This window comes from Coregonus lavaretus, assembly GCF_964263955.1.
Source record: "Coregonus lavaretus genome assembly, chromosome: 8".
Lineage (NCBI taxonomy): Eukaryota > Metazoa > Chordata > Actinopteri > Salmoniformes > Salmonidae > Coregonus > Coregonus lavaretus.
In genome coordinates, this window is record NC_139995.1 from 49,387,392 (window position 1) to 49,406,549 (window position 19,158).

The following is a 19,158-nucleotide window of genomic DNA, read 5'->3' on the forward strand; positions in this document are numbered from 1 at the left end:
AAGGGAAGAACAGGACAATATATTATTGACTGAGTCTTAAAGTTGGATCCTTGTATAAATTCTTTTTAGAAAAACCCTGCAAAGCATTGTGCACACTCTAAGTATCCGCATGGATACATTCTTCTTACTCTTATTATTATATATTCTTATGCCTTCAGAAAGTATTCACACCCCATGACTTTTTCCACATTTTGTTGTGTTTTTTTGTGTTACAAAGTGGGATTAAAATTGATTTAATTGTCATTGATCTACACAAAATACTCTGTAATGTCAAAGTGGAAGAAAAATGCTTTTTATGAAACATTTATGAAAAATAAAACAAATATATCTTCATTAGATAAGTATTCACCCCCCCGAGACAATACATGTTAGAAACTCCTTTGGCAGCGAATAAAGCTGAGTCTTTTTGGGTAAGTCTCTAAGAGCTTTGCAAACCTCGATTGTACAATATCAAGTTTCAAGGTTCAAGTTTTCATGTCACGTGCACAAGTACAGTGAAATGCCTTTCTTGCAAGCTTCAAACCCAACAATGCAGTAGCAAAGTTTGGTCGGAGCTTGCAAAACGACAGCCATCAAGTATGGTGCCATCTTAATCAATATTTGCCCATTATATTAAAATAATTATTCGAGCTCTGTCAAGTTGGTTGTTGATCATTGCTGGAAAGCCATTTTGAAGTCTTGCCATAGATTTTCAATCCAAAACTCAAAGGGATATTCAGGGTATGCTTTTTTACATTTTTACGCATTGACCCTTCTTTGTGAGGCATTGATAAACCTACCTGGTCTTTGTGGTTGAATCTGTGCTTGAAATTCACTATTCGATTGAGGGACCTTAAAGATAATGGTTGAGGGACCTTATGGATAATTGTATATGTGGGCTACAGAGATGGGGTAGTCATAAAAAAATATATAAAAAAATGTTAAACACTATTATTGAACACAGAGTGAGTCCATGCAACTTATTATGTGACTTCTTAAGCACATTTTTACTTCTGAACTTATTTAGGCTTAACATAACAAAGGGGTTGAATACTTATTGACTGAAGACATTTCAGCTTTTCATTTTCTATGAAATTCTAAAATGTTCTACAAACAAACTTCCACTTTGACTTTGAGCTAAAGGTCAAGTAAGTCACTGTTTTTTGGAAGAAGGACAAAGAGGGCAGAGTTTTGTTGACAAGTTCCTGCATTGTATACTGAACAGAAATAGAAACGCAACATGTAAAGTGTTTTTCCCATGTTTCATGAGCTGAAATAAAGGATCCCAGAAATGTTCCATACTCACAAAAAGCTTATTTCTCTAAAATGTTGCACACAAATTTGTTTACATCCCTGTTAGTGAGCATTTCTCCTTTGCCAAGATAATCCATCCACCTGACAGGTGTGGCATATCAAGAAGCTGATTAAACAGCATGATCATTACACAGGTGCACCTTGGGCTGGGGACAATAAAAGGCCACTCTAAAATGTGCTGTTTTGTCACACAACATAATGCCACAGATGTCTCAAGTTTTGAGGGAGCGTGTAATTAGCATGCTGACTGCAGAAATGTCCACAAGAACTGTTGCCAGAGAATTGAATGTTCATTTCTCTACCATAAGCCCCCTCCAACATCATTTTAGAGAATTTGGCAGTACATCCAACTGGCCTCACAACCACGTGTAACCACGCCAGCCCAGGACCTCCACATCCTGCGTCTTCACTTGTGGGATGGTCTGAGACGAACCATCCGGACAGCTGATGAAACTGTGGGTTTGCACAACTGAAGAATTTCTGCTCAAGCTGTCAGAAACTGTCTCAGGGAAGCTCATCTGCATGCTAGTCATCCTCACCAGGGTCTTGACCTGACTGCAGTTTGGCGTCGAAACCGACTTCAGTGGGCAAATGCTCACCTTCAATGACCACCTCCAAACTGGAGAAGTGTGCTCTTCACGGATGAATCCCGGTTTCAGCTGTACCGGTCAGATGGTAGCCAGTGTGTATGGCGTCATTTGCTGATGTCAACGTTGTGAACAGAGTGTCCCGTGGTTGGCAGTGGGGTTATGGTATGGGCAGCCAGAGGCTACGGACAATGAACACAATTGCATTTTATCGATGGCAATTTGAATGCACAGAGATACCGTGACGAGATCCTGAGGCCTATTGTTGTGTCATTCATCCGCCACCTTCACCTCATTTCAGCGTGATAATACAATGTCCTATGTAGCAAGGATCTGTACACAATTCCTGGAAGCTGAAAATGTCCCAGTTCTTCCATGGCCTGCATACTCAACAGACATGTCACGCATTGAGCATGTTTGGGATGCTCTGGATCGACGAGAATGACAGCTTGTTCCAGTTCCCGACAATATTCAGCAACTTCACACAGCCATTGAAGAGGAGTGGGACAACATTCCACAGGCCACAATCAACAGCCTGATCAACTCTATGCGAAGGAGATCTGCATGAGGAAAATGGTGGTCACACCAGATACTGACTGTTTTTTAAATCCACGCTCCTACCTTTTTTCAAAGGAACACTATATATAGAAAAGTATGTGGACACCCCTTCAAATTAGTGGATTTGGCTATTTGAGCCACACCCGTTGCTGACAGGTGTGTAAATTCGAGCACACAGCCATGCAATCTCAATAGACAAACATTTGCAGTAGAATGGCCTTACTGAAGAGCTCTGTGACTTTCAACGTGGCACTGTCATAAGATGCCACCATTCCAACCAGTCAGTTCGTCCTAATTTCTGCCATGCTAGAGTTTCCCCGGTCAACTGTAAGTGCTGTTATTGTGAAGTGGAAACTTCTAGGAGCAACAATTACGGCTCAGCTGCGAAGTGGTAGCCCACACAAGCTCACATAACGGGACCGCCGAGTGCTGACGCGCTGTCCTTGTTTGTAACACTCACTACTTAGTTCCAAACTGCCTCTGGAAGCAACATCAGCACAACAATTGTTTGTCGGGAGCTTAATGAAATGGGTTTCCATGGCTGAGCAGCCGCACACAAGCCTAAGATCACCATGCGTGATGCCAAGCGTCGGCTGGAGTGTTGTAAAGCTCGCTGCCATTAGACTCTGGAGCAGTGGAAACACGTTCTCTGGAGTGATGAATCACGCTTCACCATCTGGCAGTCCGATGGACGAATCTGGGTTTGGCGGTTGCCAGGAGAATGCCACCTGCCCCAATGCTTAGTGCCAACTGTAAAGTTTGGTGGAGGAGTAATAATGGTCTGCAGCTGTTTTTCATGGTTCGGGCTAGGCCCCATAGATCCAGTGAAGGGAAATCTTAACGCTGCAGCATGCAATGACATTCTAGGCGATTTTGTGCTTCTAATGTTGTGGCAACAGTTTGGGGAAGGTCCTGTTTCAGCATGACAATGCCCCCATTCACAAAGTGAGGTCCATATAGAAATGGTTTGTCAAGATCGGTGTGGAAGAACTTAACTGGCCTGCACAGAGCCCTGACCTCAACCCCATCGAACACCTTTGGAATGAATTAGAACGCAGACTGCGAGTCAGGCCTAATCGCCCAACATCAGTGCCCAACCTCACTAATGCTTTTGTGGCTGAATGGAAGCAAGTCCCCGCAGCAATGTTCCAACATCTAGTGGAAAGCCTTCCCAGAAGAGTGGATGCTGTTATAGCAGCAAAGGGGGGACCAACTCCATATTAATGCCCATGATTTTGGAATGAGATGTTCGACGAGCAGGTGTCCACATACTTTTGGACATGTAGTGTATCTCTGACCAACAGATGCATATCTGTATTCCCAGTCATGTGAAATCCATAGATTAGGGCCTAATGAATTGATTTCAATTGACTGATTTCCTTATATGAACTGTAACTCAGTAAAATCTCTGAAATTGTTGCATGTTGTGTTTATATTTTTGTTCAGTATATTTTATTGTATTGTTTGTGTTGTATTGTGTTGTACTGTACTGTCCAGTGAAATTCTTCCAGTGACTCTTCACATGTTTACTTAACCCTGTTTACTTAACCTTCAGCATAAATGAATGTTTAGTGTCTCACCTAACCAAAGCCGATCGCACAGTTGAGGTCATGAGGAATGACTTGGACACAGGGCTGGCTCTAGCCTTTTGGGGACGTAAGCAAGATTTGGTTGGGGGGCCCCTACCTTGTGGCAAAACATTTTAGTGGCCCCCCTCTTAACGGCAGAGAGAAAATCTACGTTTTAATGTTCATTTACTGCAATTATACATATTTTGCCATGGGGCGGAGAGAACATTTAGCAATTTTATAACACATGTATTGCAGTTCTACTGATTTTGCCAAGGGGCAGAGAGATACATTTTTCAGTTTTAGCGCTCATTTCTAACAATTCTACACATTTTGCCATTACTTATGCCATGCTAATATGATATCTGAGTGAGAATGACTAATACTGCGTGCCCGGTCGGTATTCGGCCATGATTACTACAAGTTTATATAGCTGGCTAGACTAACTACCAATCCAAACATTGACATGGCTAATTGTCAGCTAATTGAGGGACTGACATAACAAGAGAAAAACTGCTGATGCACAACCAAATTTTGAAATTGCACCTGGTGTATTCTACTATTCTTACTCTCAATAGTGAGTTCCTTTTATGGGGTTCCTTTTAAGCGACATAAGCAACCGCTTATGTCGCTTATGCCTGGAGCCGGCCCTGCATTGACACATTTCATACATTTCCCTTTTGGTGGGGTTTGGCATTAGGATAACAGCATCCCCTCATCAAATGACTCGTATGGACACCCAATGGAAGAAATATGTCACACAGCACATACACATTAAGAGGTTGTTGGTTCTCCAAGTGCTTTAATTGGTCTCAGAGCAAGCAGAGAGAAAAACATGTGCCACAATGACACCTACTGGTGACTCCGGTGTGGACAGTCAAATGAGATGGAAAGCATCCATCGACAGTGAACAAGACTACACATTGTCAGCAAGAAAACAAGTAGGCCGAATGGACACTAGGGGTTGACTTTCAGGGGCCTTTCAGGAATACATAACCCTTCACATTTACCACTTTAAACCAGACCGTTTGTGGGTAGGAAAATGAAGTTACAGTTAGACTGCCTGTGATTCCAGGTGTCACTGTTCGGCAGGTAAATTAAGTAGTAACCTGGCGCTAGAAAAGGGAAATGAATGTGAGTGGAAGTCTGAAAGGTAGGTTGGGGAAGCATAAATCTGCGACAGATAGAGTAAACAAATTGCACCATCGCCTGTGATGACGAAGTCTCCTCATTCGTCTCCCCGGGTGACGGTGGAATCCATGTCTCTGCTGGTGCTTTTGCTGCCTCCCAGGGTGATGCTGGAATCCACATCTCTGCTGGTGCCTTTGCTGCCTCCCAGGCTGATGCTGGCATCCACATCTCTGCTGGTAGCTCCCAGGATGATGCTGCCAGGCAGGTCAAAGCTGCGGCCTACATGTCTGTTCTCATGGCCACTGATGTAAGTGCTGCTGCTCTTGTATCCGCCCATTGAGCCCCTGAGGCAGCTAGTAGGGCGACTGCTCTCCAGGGGGTAGGAGTTGTAGTTCATTGCTGGAAGTGGAAATGAACATGTCGGGTCATTGAAGTGAACATGGATTTGTGTTATTTATTTATCTCAGATATTTGACAAGTACGATGTACAATAAGTACTAAGCATTAAGTGAAACAGAATAGCTGTGGAGTGCGAGGGCATTCACTTACAAGAAGACTGTTTGGAAATGTTGACCGACTTGATTCCAGTCACCAGCCTGGGTAAAGAGGAGAGAGAAGAGAGAAGGGATCATAGAAATAGAATGAATAGAACGGGCTTGGAAGCTCTAACCCTGGCAATTTGACTGGTAGACTCCTGGGTACACTACGTTGTCTTACGTCAGATCTCGTCACTCCTACGTGATGCTCGTCCCTCAACCGATCTTTTATGTAGGACGTGGAACTCATCTCTAAAAATCCCTCCGCTCTCGGTAGCTATGACGCACTGGCTACTGCGGCAAACCATGCTCCAGCTAGCAGCCTAGTGCAAACTTGTTTACGGTAGATAGTTTGCTAGCTTGTGTGAACTGGCATTGTTAGCATCCCTGCCTTTCGTTTCATATGGATTCATTTTAGACTGGTTCAGCCAGCAAGCAGACACCAGCTAGCTAATGCTACCACCAAAAATCACCTAAGCTAGATGTATAATTAGGTAGTGAAGAATTTCTCATTAAATGATGCTAACTGATGTGGCTCACGCAATTAAATGTATTTTCAGTGGCGTGTATTTGTGGATGTGAAGGGCAGCCAAGCTTCCCCAAAAAATTTATCAAGAAAAAAAGAACAAAACATACAAACATTTTGTCTGTCTGTGTTTCATAAATGTCCTTCAATTAACAAGAGCCTTAATGTATCTCACCGGTGAAAGCATCCGAGCGAACGAAACAGCGCCCCTCTGTCTCTGTATGTGTAGCCCATCTATCTGATGCTGTCTGGTCAAAACGAGTATGACATTGTTGCCGCCCGTAGCATTGAATCACTCTTTGATTGAATGTAAGAGAAGCCAGCGAGCATTTGGCCTCCCTTGATATATTTTTTAATTAAATAATAGCCAATCAGCATTGAGCTAAACTGAGTGAGCTCAGCTTTGAATGGTCCTGGCGCACAAAAAATTTTGTAAAGGGAAGCCAGTTTGGATTTGGCTTCAAAGCCAAACATCATTGACATAATTATTTTTTGAGATTTTTGGTTCCAACCGCCGTGTCTTTGTGAGACGCGGTGTGGGTGAACGGATTATCTCTGCATGTGTAGTTCCCAACGTAAAGCATGGAGCAGGAGGTGTTATGGTGTGGGGGTGCTTTGCTGGTGACACGCTCTGTGATTTATTTAGAATGCAAGGAACACTTAACCAGCATGGCTACCACAGCATTCTGCAGCGATACGCCATCCCATTGGGTTTGGGCTTAGTGGGACTATCATTTGTTGTTCAACAGGACAATGACCCAACACACCTCCAGGCTGTGTAAGGGCTATTTTACCAAGAAGGAGAGTGATGGAGTCCTGCATCAGATGACCTGGCCTCCACAATTCCCCGACCTCAACCCAATTGAGATGGTTTGGGATTAGTCGGACGGCAGAGTGAAGGAAAAGCAACAAGTGCTCAGCATATGTGGGAACTCCTTCAAGGCTGTTGGAAAAGCATTCCAGGTGAAGCTGGTTGAGAGAATGCCAAGAGTGTGCAAAGCTGTCATCAAGGCAAAGGGTGGCTATTTGAAGAATCTCAAATATAAAATATATTTTGATTTGTTTTACACTTTTTTGGTTACTACATGATTCCATATGTGTTATTTCATAGTTTTCATGTCTTCACTATTATTCTACAGTGTAGAAAATAGTAAAGATAAAGAAAAACCCCTGAAACTTTTGACTGTTACTGTCAAATATCACGGTCACAAGGCATATGAACTAACAGGTTATAGAGCAAACAACGCAATTATTACAACACATAGGTTTTAATATAGCTTTTTTTCCTGGCTTGGATTCCCCAGTGATTTTACCCACGCACCACTACTGTGTATTTTTTGCAATGTCAGTTGAGTTGACTCAACAAATCACAGCACATATTGAAGGGTAAACTTCTTGCTTTTACTTCCTGGCCTGGGTACACTCAAAATAGCTGCCAGTCCACCCACTATGCCATCATTGACATCATTGACTTGAATGGGGATGCCCATTCTATTCATTCATTTCTGTGGAAGGGATATGATCAGTGAGCAAATTAACTCATTGGTCATCAACACACTGTTTTAATGCTCTCATGTGTGAATGCTTTCCTCCTTACTTCCCGTGACTACTCACTAATCTAAAAGAACATTAAATGAAAGCCTAACTCAGATCAGATCTGAGGGAAAGAGTGAAGGCAGCCACTTCATTTGGGCAGGGCCCACGTCTCCTACCTGCTCTCCTCTCCCTCCAGCAGCTTCCTGTAGGTGGCGATCTCAATGTCCAGGGCCAGCTTGACGTTCATCAGCTCCTGGTACTGGCGGACTTGCATGGTCATGTCCTGCTTGGCTCTCTGCAGGGCCACATCGAGATCGTTGATGCGAAGCTTGGCATCCTTCACCGCCAGCTCACCGCACGCCTCTGCCTTAGCAATCTGGTTCTCCAGGTGGGTGCGCTGTTGTCAGAATTTTTTTATTTTTAGTTGTGTTCCTATTTGTAAATGTTGTTGAACCTACCACTGAATAGCAGAGAGTCTATCCACACTAGGGGTGTTCGATAACATGGCACTTCTGTTACATATTGACTGAGATACATACAGTATGAGACACTCACCTGACCCTTCATCATGTCAATTTCAGACTGATATCTTATGATTTTGCGGTTCATATCTGCGATCTCTGCCTTGGTGTTTTTCAGGTCGTCCCCATACTTGCTGGCTGACACCTGCATCTGTTCATACTGTTACAGAAACATAGAGACATAACATAACAGTGAAGTCCATGTAGCTAGCAGAGTGGATACCTGAAACGGTAGAAATATCCTTTGTTTACACCGTTGCTTTGGTAATCGCGAGGGTTTCCCAATGTATAGTTACAATGATGAGGTGGAGGTTAGCGAATCATAATCTCACACAGTGACATTATCCTCCCTCAGAGATCCTCCCTGAGGTAACTGTCACCCAAACTATAGAACTTAAGATTTTATGGTTATAATGGTTGCCTCAAAGCAGAGTGCTCTGGTTCTGGTTCTGTTCTAGTATCTACATTAGCATACCACTTAGGCATTGGACATCAGAGGATGCTGGCAGGAGGAGCTATTGGAGGACGGGCTCATTGCAATGCTGGAATGGAATAAATGGAACGGAGTCAAATATGTGGTTTCCATATGTTTGATGTGTTTGATACCTTTCTATTTATTCCATTCCAGTCTTTACAATGAGCCCATCCTCCTACAACTCCTCCCACCAGCATCCTCTTTAGGACATCCATTCTCAGTGATATGCAAGTATGGACATTGGAGCACAGCCAATATTGAATCTCGAAAAGGTTACGGAGGTGTGAGGGGTTTCGGGGGCCTCACAGGGGAAAGGGCTTACTTTCTGTGTGTACCATGTCTCGACCTCAGCTCTGCTGCGGTTGGCGATGTCCTCATACTGGGCGCGCACTTCAGCGACAATGGAGTCCATGTCCAGGTTACGGCTGTTGTCCATCTCCACCACCACAGAGGTGTCCTTGATCTGGCACTGCAGCTCACGCAGCTCCTGAAGAACCAAGAGAGGATGAAAAGAAACCTTTAGATTTCAACCGGCATCTACTCTTCACACAATTGATTCCAAATCCAATGGAATCTACAGCATAGGCTAGTCCTTCAAATATTTTCTGTCAGTCTCTCCCATTGCAGTATGGACATGGTACATTACCATATCATAGATACTCCTGAGGAACTCAATCTCATTAGTGAGACAGTCCAGCTTGGCCTCCAGCTCCATCTTGGCCATGTATGCAGCATCTGTATCCTGAGAAAGCAGAACATATCTAGGTTCATGTAGGGTGGCAGGTTGGGCCAGTAACCGAGCAAGGCACTTAAACCTAACTGCTCCTGTAAGTCGCTCTGGATAACATTTACATTTACGTCATTTAGCAGACACTCTTATCCAGAGCGACTTACAAATTGATGCATTCACCTTATAGCCAGTGGGATAACCACTTTACAATATGTTTATTTTTTTTCTTTCTTTGGGGTGGGGTAAGGGGGGGTAGAAGGATTACTTTATCCAATCCCAGGTATTCCTTAAAGAGGTGGGGTTTCAAGTGTCTCCAGAAGGTGGTGAGTGACTCCGCTGTCCTGGCGTCGTGAGGGAGCTTGTTCCACCATTGGGGTGCCAGAGCAGCGAACAGTTTTAACTGGGCTGAGCGGGAACTGTGCTTCCACAGAGGTAGGGGAGCCAGCAGGCCAGAGGTGGATGAATGCAATGCCCTCGTTTGGGTGTAGGGACTGATCAGAGCCTGAAGGTACGGAGGTGCCGTTCCCCTCACAGCTCCGTAGGCAAGCACCATGGTCTTGTAGCAGATGTGAGCTTCAACTGGAAGCCAGTGGAGTGTGCGTTGGAGCGGGGTGACGTGAGAGAACTTGGGAAGGTTGAACACCAGACGGGCTGCGGCATTCTGGATGAGTTGTAGGGGTTTAATGGCACAGGCAGGGAGCCCAGCCAACAGCGAGTTGCAGTAATCCAGACGAGAGATGACAAGTGCCTGGATTAGGACCTGTGCCGCTTCCTGTGTAAGGCAGGGTCGTACTCTCCGAATGTTGTAGAGCATGAACCTACAGGATCGGGTCACCGCCTTGATGTTAAAGGAGAACGACAGGGTGTTGTCCAGGGTCACACCAAGGCTCTTCGCACTCTGGGAGGAGGACACAACGGAGTTGTCAACCGTGATGGCGAGATCATGGAACGGGCAGCTCCGTCTTGCCGAGGTTCAGCATGAGGTGGTGATCCATCACCCACACTGATATGTCTGCCAGACATGCAGAGATGCGATTCGCCACCTGGTTATCAGAAGGGGGAAAGGAGAAGATTAGTTGTGTGTCGTCTGCGTAGCAATGATAGGAGAGGCCATGTGAGGATATGACAGAGCCAAGTGACTTGGTGTACAGCGAGAATAGGAGAGGGCCTAGAACTGAGCCCTGGGGGACACCAGTGGTGAGAGCACGTGGTGCGGAGACAGATTCTCGCCACGCTACTTGGTAGGAGCGACCGGTCAGTTAGGACGCAATCCAAGAGTGAGCCGCGCCGGAGATGCCCAACTCGGAGAGGGTGGAGAGGAGGATCTGATGGTTCACAGTATCAAAGGCAGCAGACAGGTCTAGAAAGACAAGAGCAGAGGAGAGAGAGTTAGCTTTAGCAGTGCGGAGAGCCTCCGTGACACAGAGAAAAGCAGTCTCAGTTGAATGACCAGTCTTGAAACCTGACTGGTTTGGATCAAGAAGGTCATTCTGAGAGAGATAGCAAGAGAGTTGGCTAAAGACGGCATGCTCAAGAGTTTTGGAGAGAAAAGAAAGAAGGGATACTGGTCTGTAGTTGTTGACATCAGAGGGATCGAGTGTTGGTTTTTTGAGAAGGGGTGCAACTCTCGCTCTCTTGAAGACGGAAGGGACATAGCCAGCGGTCAAGGATGAGTTGATGAGCGAGGTGAGGTAAGGGAGAAGGTCACCGGAGATGGTCTGGAGAAGAGAGGAGGGGATAGGGTCAAGCGGGCAGGTTGTTGGGCGGCCGGCCGTCACAAGTCGCAAGATTTCATCTGGAGAGAGAGGGGAGAAAGAAGTCAAAGCATAGGGTAGGGCAGTGTGAGCAGGACCAGCAGTGTCATTTGACTTAACAAACGATGATCGGATGTCGTCAACCTTCTTTTCAAAATGGTTGACGTAGTCATCCACAGAGAGGGAGGAGGTGGGTGAGGGGGAGGAGGATTCAGCAGGGAGGAGAAGGTGGCAAAGAGCTTCCTAGGGTTAGAGGCAGATGCTTGGAATTTAGAGTGGTAGAAAGTGGCTTTAGCAGCAGAAACAGAGGAAGAAAATGTAGAGAGGAGGGAGTGAAAAGATGCCAGGTCCGCAGGGAGTCTAGTTTTCCTCAATTTCCGCTCGGCAGCCCGGAACCCTGTTCTGTGAAATCGCAATGACTCGTCAAGCCACAGAGCAGGAGGGGAGGACCGAGCCGGCCGGGAGGATAGGGGACATAGAGAGTCAAAGGATGCAGAAAGGGAGGAGAGGAGGGTTGAGGAGGCAGAATCAGGAGATTGGAGGGAGAAGGTTTGAGCAGAGGGAAGAGATGATAGGATGGAAGAGGAGAGAGTAGCGGGAGAGAGAGAGCGAAGGTTGCGACGGCGCATTACCATCTGAGTAGGGGCAGAGTGAGTAGTGTTGGAGGAGAGCCAGAGAGAAAAGGATACAAAGTAGTGGTCGGAGACTTGGAGGGGAGTTGCAGTGAGATTAGTAGCAGAACAGCATCTAGTAAAGATGAGGTCAAGCGTATTGCCTGCCTTGTGAGTAGGGGGCGACGGTGAGAGGGTGAGGTCAAAAGAGGAGAGGAGTGGAAAGAAGGAGGCAGAGAGAAATGAGACAAAGGTAGACGTAGAGAGGTTGAAGTCACCCAGAACTGTGAGGGGTGAGCCATCCTCAGGAAAGGAACTTGTCAAGCTCATTGATGAACTCTCCAAGGGAACCTGGAGGGCGATAAATTACAAGGATGTTAAGCTTGAATGGGCTAGTGACTGTGACAGCATGGAATTCAAATGAGGAGATAGACAGATGGGTCAGGGGAAAAAGAGAGAATGTGCACTTGGGAGAGATGAGGATTCCTGTGCCACCACCCCGCTGACCAGATGCTCTCGGGGTATGCGAGAACACATGGTCAGACGAGGAGAGAGCAGTAGGAGTAGCAGTGTTTTCAGTGGTAATCCATGTTTCCGTCAGGGACTGGAGGGTAGCATAGGCTGAGATGAACTCTGCCTTGTTGGCCGCAGAACGGCAGTTCCAGAGGCTGCCGGAGACCTGGAACTCCACGTGGGTCGTGCGTGCAGGGACCACCAGGTTAGAGAGGCAGCAGCCACGCGGTGTGAGGTGTTTGTTTAGCCTGTGCGGAGAGGAGAGAACAGGGATAGACAGAGGCATAGTTGACAGGCTACAGAAAATGGCTACAACAATGCAAAGGAGATCGGAATGAAATGAACTAAACATCTGGGAAAGCGAGAGAGCGTGGCCTCCCTCACTTACGTTTCACTGAAACACCCAAATATAACTCTCCCAACTTCCACCTCAGAAGCTATAATTGTTGTAAACAATTTTTAGACTACTAAATTTTTAGACTACTAAAATGTAAATGTACTTTTCTACTTCAGCCAATTTGTTGATGTTGAGGTAAAGTAACAATGCACTGTAAGTTATGCATGTAGGGAGGCTTCTAGAATTATTTAGTCTACTGACCTTCTTCAGGAGAACAAAGTTGTTTTCAGACTCGTTACGCTTGTTGATCTCCTCCTCATACCTGAGAGAGGAGAATAGAGCAAGCCTTTAAATCAAACAAGAAACATTTCTGACAAGCTTAAAATGAAATCATGTTTAGGATTAAAATTTGTATTTAATCAAAAAGAAAAGCGTCTTGAAATCATAATACTGGATTTGAGACCCAGATTTGTACAGTAGTGCAACTTTTCCAAAATAGCATGCTAATGCTAATGACCTTTTCAGGCCCAATGAACCCTTCTTGTCAAGACGTTATAATATGAAGAAAGTACTCACTTGGTCTTGAAGTTCTCCACCAGACCCTTCATGTTGTGCAGGTCCAACTCCAACCTCATCTTCTCGTTGCCCAGGCCGTCCAGCTGTCTGCGCAGGTTGGAGATGTAGGCCTCGAACATGGCGTCGATGTTGGAGCGGGTGGTAGTCTGGTCCTGCAGAAGGCTCCACTTGGTCTCCAGCATCTTGTTCTGCTGCTCCAGGAAACGCACCTGCAGGGACAAAAGGGAAATGATCCGTGTCATTGATTGAAACTTGTGAATGAATGGATGAAGGAAGGAAGGAAGGAAGGAAGGAAGGAAGGAAGGAAGGAAGGAAGGAAGGAAGGAAGGAAGGAAGGAAGGAAGGAAGGAAGGAAGGAAGGAAGGAAGGAAGGAAGGAAGGAAGGAAGGAAGGAAGGAAGGAAGGAAGGAAGGGAGGGAGGGAGGGAGGGAGGGAGGGAGGGAGGGAGGGAGGGAGGGAGGGAGGGAGGGAGAGAGGTAGGGAGGGAGGGAGGGAGGATAGGAAGGAAGGTATGAACAAACAAATGAATGAATGAATGCGCATGAATGGATATAGCAAAAGTGTGAATGGATGTATAGGCTAAAGAATGTCCAACAAACAAATGTGTGTCAATGTGTGTCCGTGTTTCAGCACAATGTGGTACTGTTTCTGAAACAAAGTTACACACATGATTCATGTTGTTCAAGTTTTGTCTTTTGTCCCCCTGCCCCTGGGTGGGGTTCCACTCAAACACAACAAGCAAGGAGGAGAGAGAGCAGATGTGTGCATCGCTAAGGTGTGGAGAGGGGTAGAATGCCACACATAGATAAGGTTAACCTGGCGGTAAACATAACCGATTTATGGCTTAAGCTGTACATTGATCCTTGAGTTATTTGGTTCTTTAGAAATAAGGGGCCCCATTAAGGTAGGTAAAACAATAAGGGATGGTTGAAGCATGTAATCATTGTAGAGATAATTGACAGTTGATAAGCCCTGTGCATGAATGGGCTGATATATCTGACAGTGAATCTGCCATTTCCTGTTTGAGTGTGTAGGCCTATGGGACAATGGCACATTGAGCAAGAGAGGATCCTGTGACAAGATGGATCCCTGCCCAACAACAAATCCCTAGTTGCCTACAAATTCTACTCACAAGAAAGATTGTTTTGTGGATTTAAGAGTCAGTTACTAATGTCTAGAAGGGGTTTCCGAACAGCAAACCCTGTATTCATAAAACCAACCTCGTCTTGTGGTCTGTCTCTGGCCGTATCTCTATCTACACCCTTTCCACTCTCTCTCTTTTAGTAAGAGGGTAGTGATCAATGAGGGAGTTTGGTGATGCCAATTTTAATCTGTTAATAACCAAGTTTGTCTTATATGCTTAGTATGCAATAGTATGCAATTAGTCACATATTTACAGTTTAATTTATTTCCATAGTTTTGTACATAATGTACATTCAGTTATGATTGACTAAAGCAGGGAGATTATTCGATGAAGGTAAGGCAATGCTTATAGGTAACATAGAAATTCCAAAACAGATTACCGAAATCACAAGATAATCTTTCCCTTCAAATACCAAGTTAATACAAACCAGACCTGTGTCAGGTATTTTACTGTCCAATGCTATAATATACCTGAGGTGTGTTTGATTTAGCTTGACCACGGTGCAGAGTGGGTGGACATTGCACTTTTGGGACCACTCCATTGGCCCCATTGTACCAGATGAGCTAAATCAAGCTCACCTCATGTGTATGAAAGTATTTGGCATGCACTATGCATTTGACCCTGTTGTGATAGGAACACATGAGGAACTGACCTTATCGATGAAGGAGGCAAAGCGGTTGTTCAGTGTCTTGATCTGCTCCTTCTCATGGGTGCGGACCACCTGGATGTTGGGGTCAATCTCCAGGTTCAGGGGGGCCAGCAGGCTCTTGTTCACCTGAACAGCTGTGATTTGAGGGGGTCCCGTACAGGTCATCTTCCCACCCCCCATCCCCATACCACCGCCAACACCCATGCCCGCATACCCAAACTCCATCACACCCCTTCTTTGCCCGGACCCCCCAGCCACAACTACCCTATAACCACCTGCTGCAACGCCCCCGCCGCTGCTACCAACGCCACCGTAGGAGCTGCGGACGCTGTAGCTCTGTCTGGCGCTGCCGCCATAGCCGCCGGAGTAGGACCTGCTGCTGAAGTTCTGAGGGCAGCCCATGACTGCAGAGGAGGACCTCACAGAGTAGCTGGTGTTCTTCACAGCTCTGGTGGACATGACGACTTAGCAAGTGCTACAGGAGGTGGTGTGTAGAGACTGAGAGACTCGCTGTAGATGGAGCTCACTGTTCCCTGGCCCTCTTTTTATCTGGAAAGGGGAGGGTCCGAGGGGCGTCATGATTGGCTAGCATGCATTGGGGATAAACGCAGAATAGAGGAATGCTGGAGGAAAATAATAGGGTCTTGTTACACATTTACAGCACACAGATTGAATATGAGAGAATACAAAACATACATAACAGGGATTGCCAGTCTCAGTGAAGCTTTAGATGGATTTGGAGCTGCTTTTCCTTGTTTTCAGCATAATGTGCTATCATCATGCTATTCTGGCTATTCTTATGATCATTTATTTATGTTAAAGTCTCAATGCAGTTGACCAGTGCAGAATGCATTATATCAGGGTTGGGGAGTATCTGATTACATGTAATCAGTTAGATGTAATCTGATTACAAAAAAACTGCAACTGTAATCAGTTACATTACCAGCAAACATATTGTAATTCGATTACAGAGTACTTCTTGGATTACTCTCAAATTTAGACAGGATGTTGGCTAAACTAATTATGACACCTTGGACACCATTCAATTCAGCATTGAAAAAAGGTGCAAGTTATGTTTGTTTCACCTGAGCGAGTCTGACCACAAGTCAGAGACCACTATGATGACACACCAAGTGCGTTTGATGGATCCTTTTTGTCTTCTTCTAATCCCTCTGATGGGGAAAGTAATCCAAAAGTAATCAGATCACGTTACTGAGTTTGGGTAACCCAAATGTTAAATTTCTGATTACAATTTTGGACAGGTAACTAGTAACTGTAACGGATTACATATAGAAAGTAACCTACCCAACTCTACATTCTACGCATCGTCAAACACACCAACAGTATTGAATTGTACAAAAACATACAGCTCTGGGAATGGGCTATTGCACTGTAAAAAAATAAAAAATAACGTTAATTATACTTAATTATAAAATTATAAAAAATGTAGTTGTCATCTTTACTTGAATATAATTAGCACTTTACTCTACTTCACTTGTTCAACCAACCCCCCCAAAAATTATATGAATTCAACATAAGATAAATGCATAATCTAAACAACTATTTGTGTGTAAAAACAACTACAAGGAAAATTGTGTTTAACTCACTCAGTTTTCATAATATTTCCTTTCAACTTAAGAATTGTAAGTTCTTCCAACAACTTGCTATGTGGCTCTGTTTTCAGAGGATTGTGGGTAATTGATTTATTTTTAACTTTACGATACTTTTACACAATGTTGTAATCATGTTTGAAGAATGAAAAGCACATGTGTATATTTGTATCAAACACTTTGTTATTATGTGAGGTGTAATGGATCATGATGAATGGATATCAAAACCGTTAGACAAATTGATGTTCAATGATGAGACCACCCATTCTCACCCTTAGTAAGATTATACATGCCACACTTGACAGAGAAACTACATCAAGCTATAATGTTTGCAGCTTGACTTCCAGTCAATGGCTCATGATGAGCACTGTGCTCAGCAATTCCTGCTACAGTGGATAAAAATGTCAAGTGATGAAATACGTAAAACCATGTTTGACAGTAACATGTGATCAATGAAAGTAACTTATCAGAAAGATGAAGTAGATCTAATGTACTATAATAGTTCTGGATTTGATAAACTAAGTTGAATCTTAGCCATTTTTATGCTGGACTTAATATAGTAGTGTTTGTGAAACAGTAAAAGTTAAGTATATTATATGTAAAAATACATTATGTTGGAAATACTCAAAAAGCTGATGCAAATTGTTGCCTCCATTTTTTTTTGTGGAACTAGTACAATATCTAAAATGTTAGATGATTGCTAATTAACTTGGTGCTTGGCGTAATCCTGTGAGACAGTTTGTCACCGTTAACGATTTAACTTGCTGCAGCAAGCGTTTTGCATGTGTAAAAAGGAACTTTATAATGCCCAGAACTGTATTAGATTTTAAACAACATTTATTTCAACTCTCAAGTGAGCTAACATAATATAGTCCAAGGATATTCCATGAGAGATTCTCCCAAAATCAAGAGACGTATTTTAATATGACCAATGAGCAGCGATAAATCTTACACAGACAGACTGCACGTGTCAGCCAGTCCTTCTAGACACATTAAACCACATAAAGTAGATTGTTCAGGTTTTTACAATCAGATATGGCATGTATGTGTTGATAGTGACTGAATGACTCACAGTTGTGGGTTTTAATGTTAACCTAATTGACAATCCATATGTTAACACCCCTTAAAGTGAGTCACACATACTGTATAATATGTTGCAATGAACAACTCTCATTGATCAATTACATTTTTACAAAGGCACCTTTATTGTGTGGAGAGTGTCATAGTAATTAATATTCCTCTCTTATCTGCTGAACAAATAGCGAACAGTGGTTGTCTCTAGTTTCCTCACTATAAAGTGATTTAGAGTAGGACTTATTCCACATTTTGTTGGGTTACAGCCTGAATTCAAAATTGATAAAAAAATAAAATAAATGTTTCACCCATATACGCACAATACCCCATAATGACAAAGTGAAAACATGTTTTTAGAAATTTTAGCACATTTCTTGAAAATGAAATTCAGAAACATCTTATTGACATAAGTATTCACAACCCTGAATCAATACTTTGTAGAATCATATTTGGCAGCGATTACAGCTGTGTGTCTTTCTGGGTAGGTCTGTAAGAGTTTTCCACAGCTGAATTGTGCAACATTTGCCCATTATCAGGACTTGGACTGCAATAGGTGCTGGTTCTCATTTTGGTGCTGGTACATTTATATTTAGTTGCAGGAGCGCCACAATACTTTTGAGCTAATATTCTGTAAGAGAAACAGGAGCTCAAGCAGTATAAAATGTGAGGTGCCGGTACTCAGCTCTGTTGAGCTCCTGCCCAAGTCAAATCAAATCAAATCAAATTGTATTGGTCACATTCGCCGAATACAACAGGTGCAGACATCACAGTGAAATGCTTACTTACAGCCCTTAACCAACAGTGCATTTATTTTTAACAAAAAAAGTAAAAAATAAAACAACAACAAAGAAAGTGTTGAGAAAAAAAGAGCAGAAGTAAAATAAAATAACAGTAGGGAGGCTATATATACAGGAGGGTACTGGTGCAGAGTCAATGTGCGGGGGCACCGGCTAGTTGAGGTAGTTGAAGTAATATGTACATGTGGGTAGAGTTAAAGTGACTATGCATAAATAATTAACAGAGTAGCAGCAGCGTAAAAAGGATGGGGTGGGGGGGCAGTGCAAATAGTCCGGGTAGCCATGATTAGCTGTTCAGGAGTCTTATGGCTTGGGGGTAGAAGCTGTTGAGAAGTATTTTGGACCTAGACTTGGCACTCCGGTACCGCTTGCCGTGCGGTAGCAGAGAGAACAGTCTATGACTAGGGTGGCTGGAGTCTTTGACAATTTTGAGGGCCTTCCTCTGACACCGCCTGGTATAGAGGTCCTGAATGGCAGGAAGCTTGGCCCCAGTGATGTACTGGGGCGTACGCACTACCCTCTGTAGTGCCTTGCGGTCGGAGGCCAAGCAGTTGCCATACCAGGTGGTGATGCAACCAGTCAGGATGCTCTCGATGGTGCAGCTGTAGAATTTTTTGAGGATCTGAGGACCC

At 44.1% G+C, this 19,158-nt stretch overlaps 1 protein-coding gene across 1 annotated transcript; it reads right to left on the reverse strand.

Moving 5' to 3' along the window:
* Window positions 1-5,234: 5,234 nt before the first annotated feature.
* LOC311134181 (keratin, type II cytoskeletal 8-like) lies at window positions 5,235-15,504 on the reverse strand (the record flags this gene model as incomplete). The annotated part of the gene is made up of 9 exons (XM_084167794.1): window positions 5,235-5,536; window positions 5,687-5,733; window positions 7,912-8,132; window positions 8,291-8,416; window positions 9,054-9,218; window positions 9,378-9,473; window positions 12,938-12,998; window positions 13,253-13,461; window positions 15,049-15,504. The coding sequence occupies 9 exons, from the start codon at window positions 15,502-15,504 to the stop codon at window positions 5,235-5,237; spliced, it is 1,683 nt and encodes a 560-aa protein (XP_084023920.1).
* Between the last annotated feature and the right edge of the window lie 3,654 nt (window positions 15,505-19,158).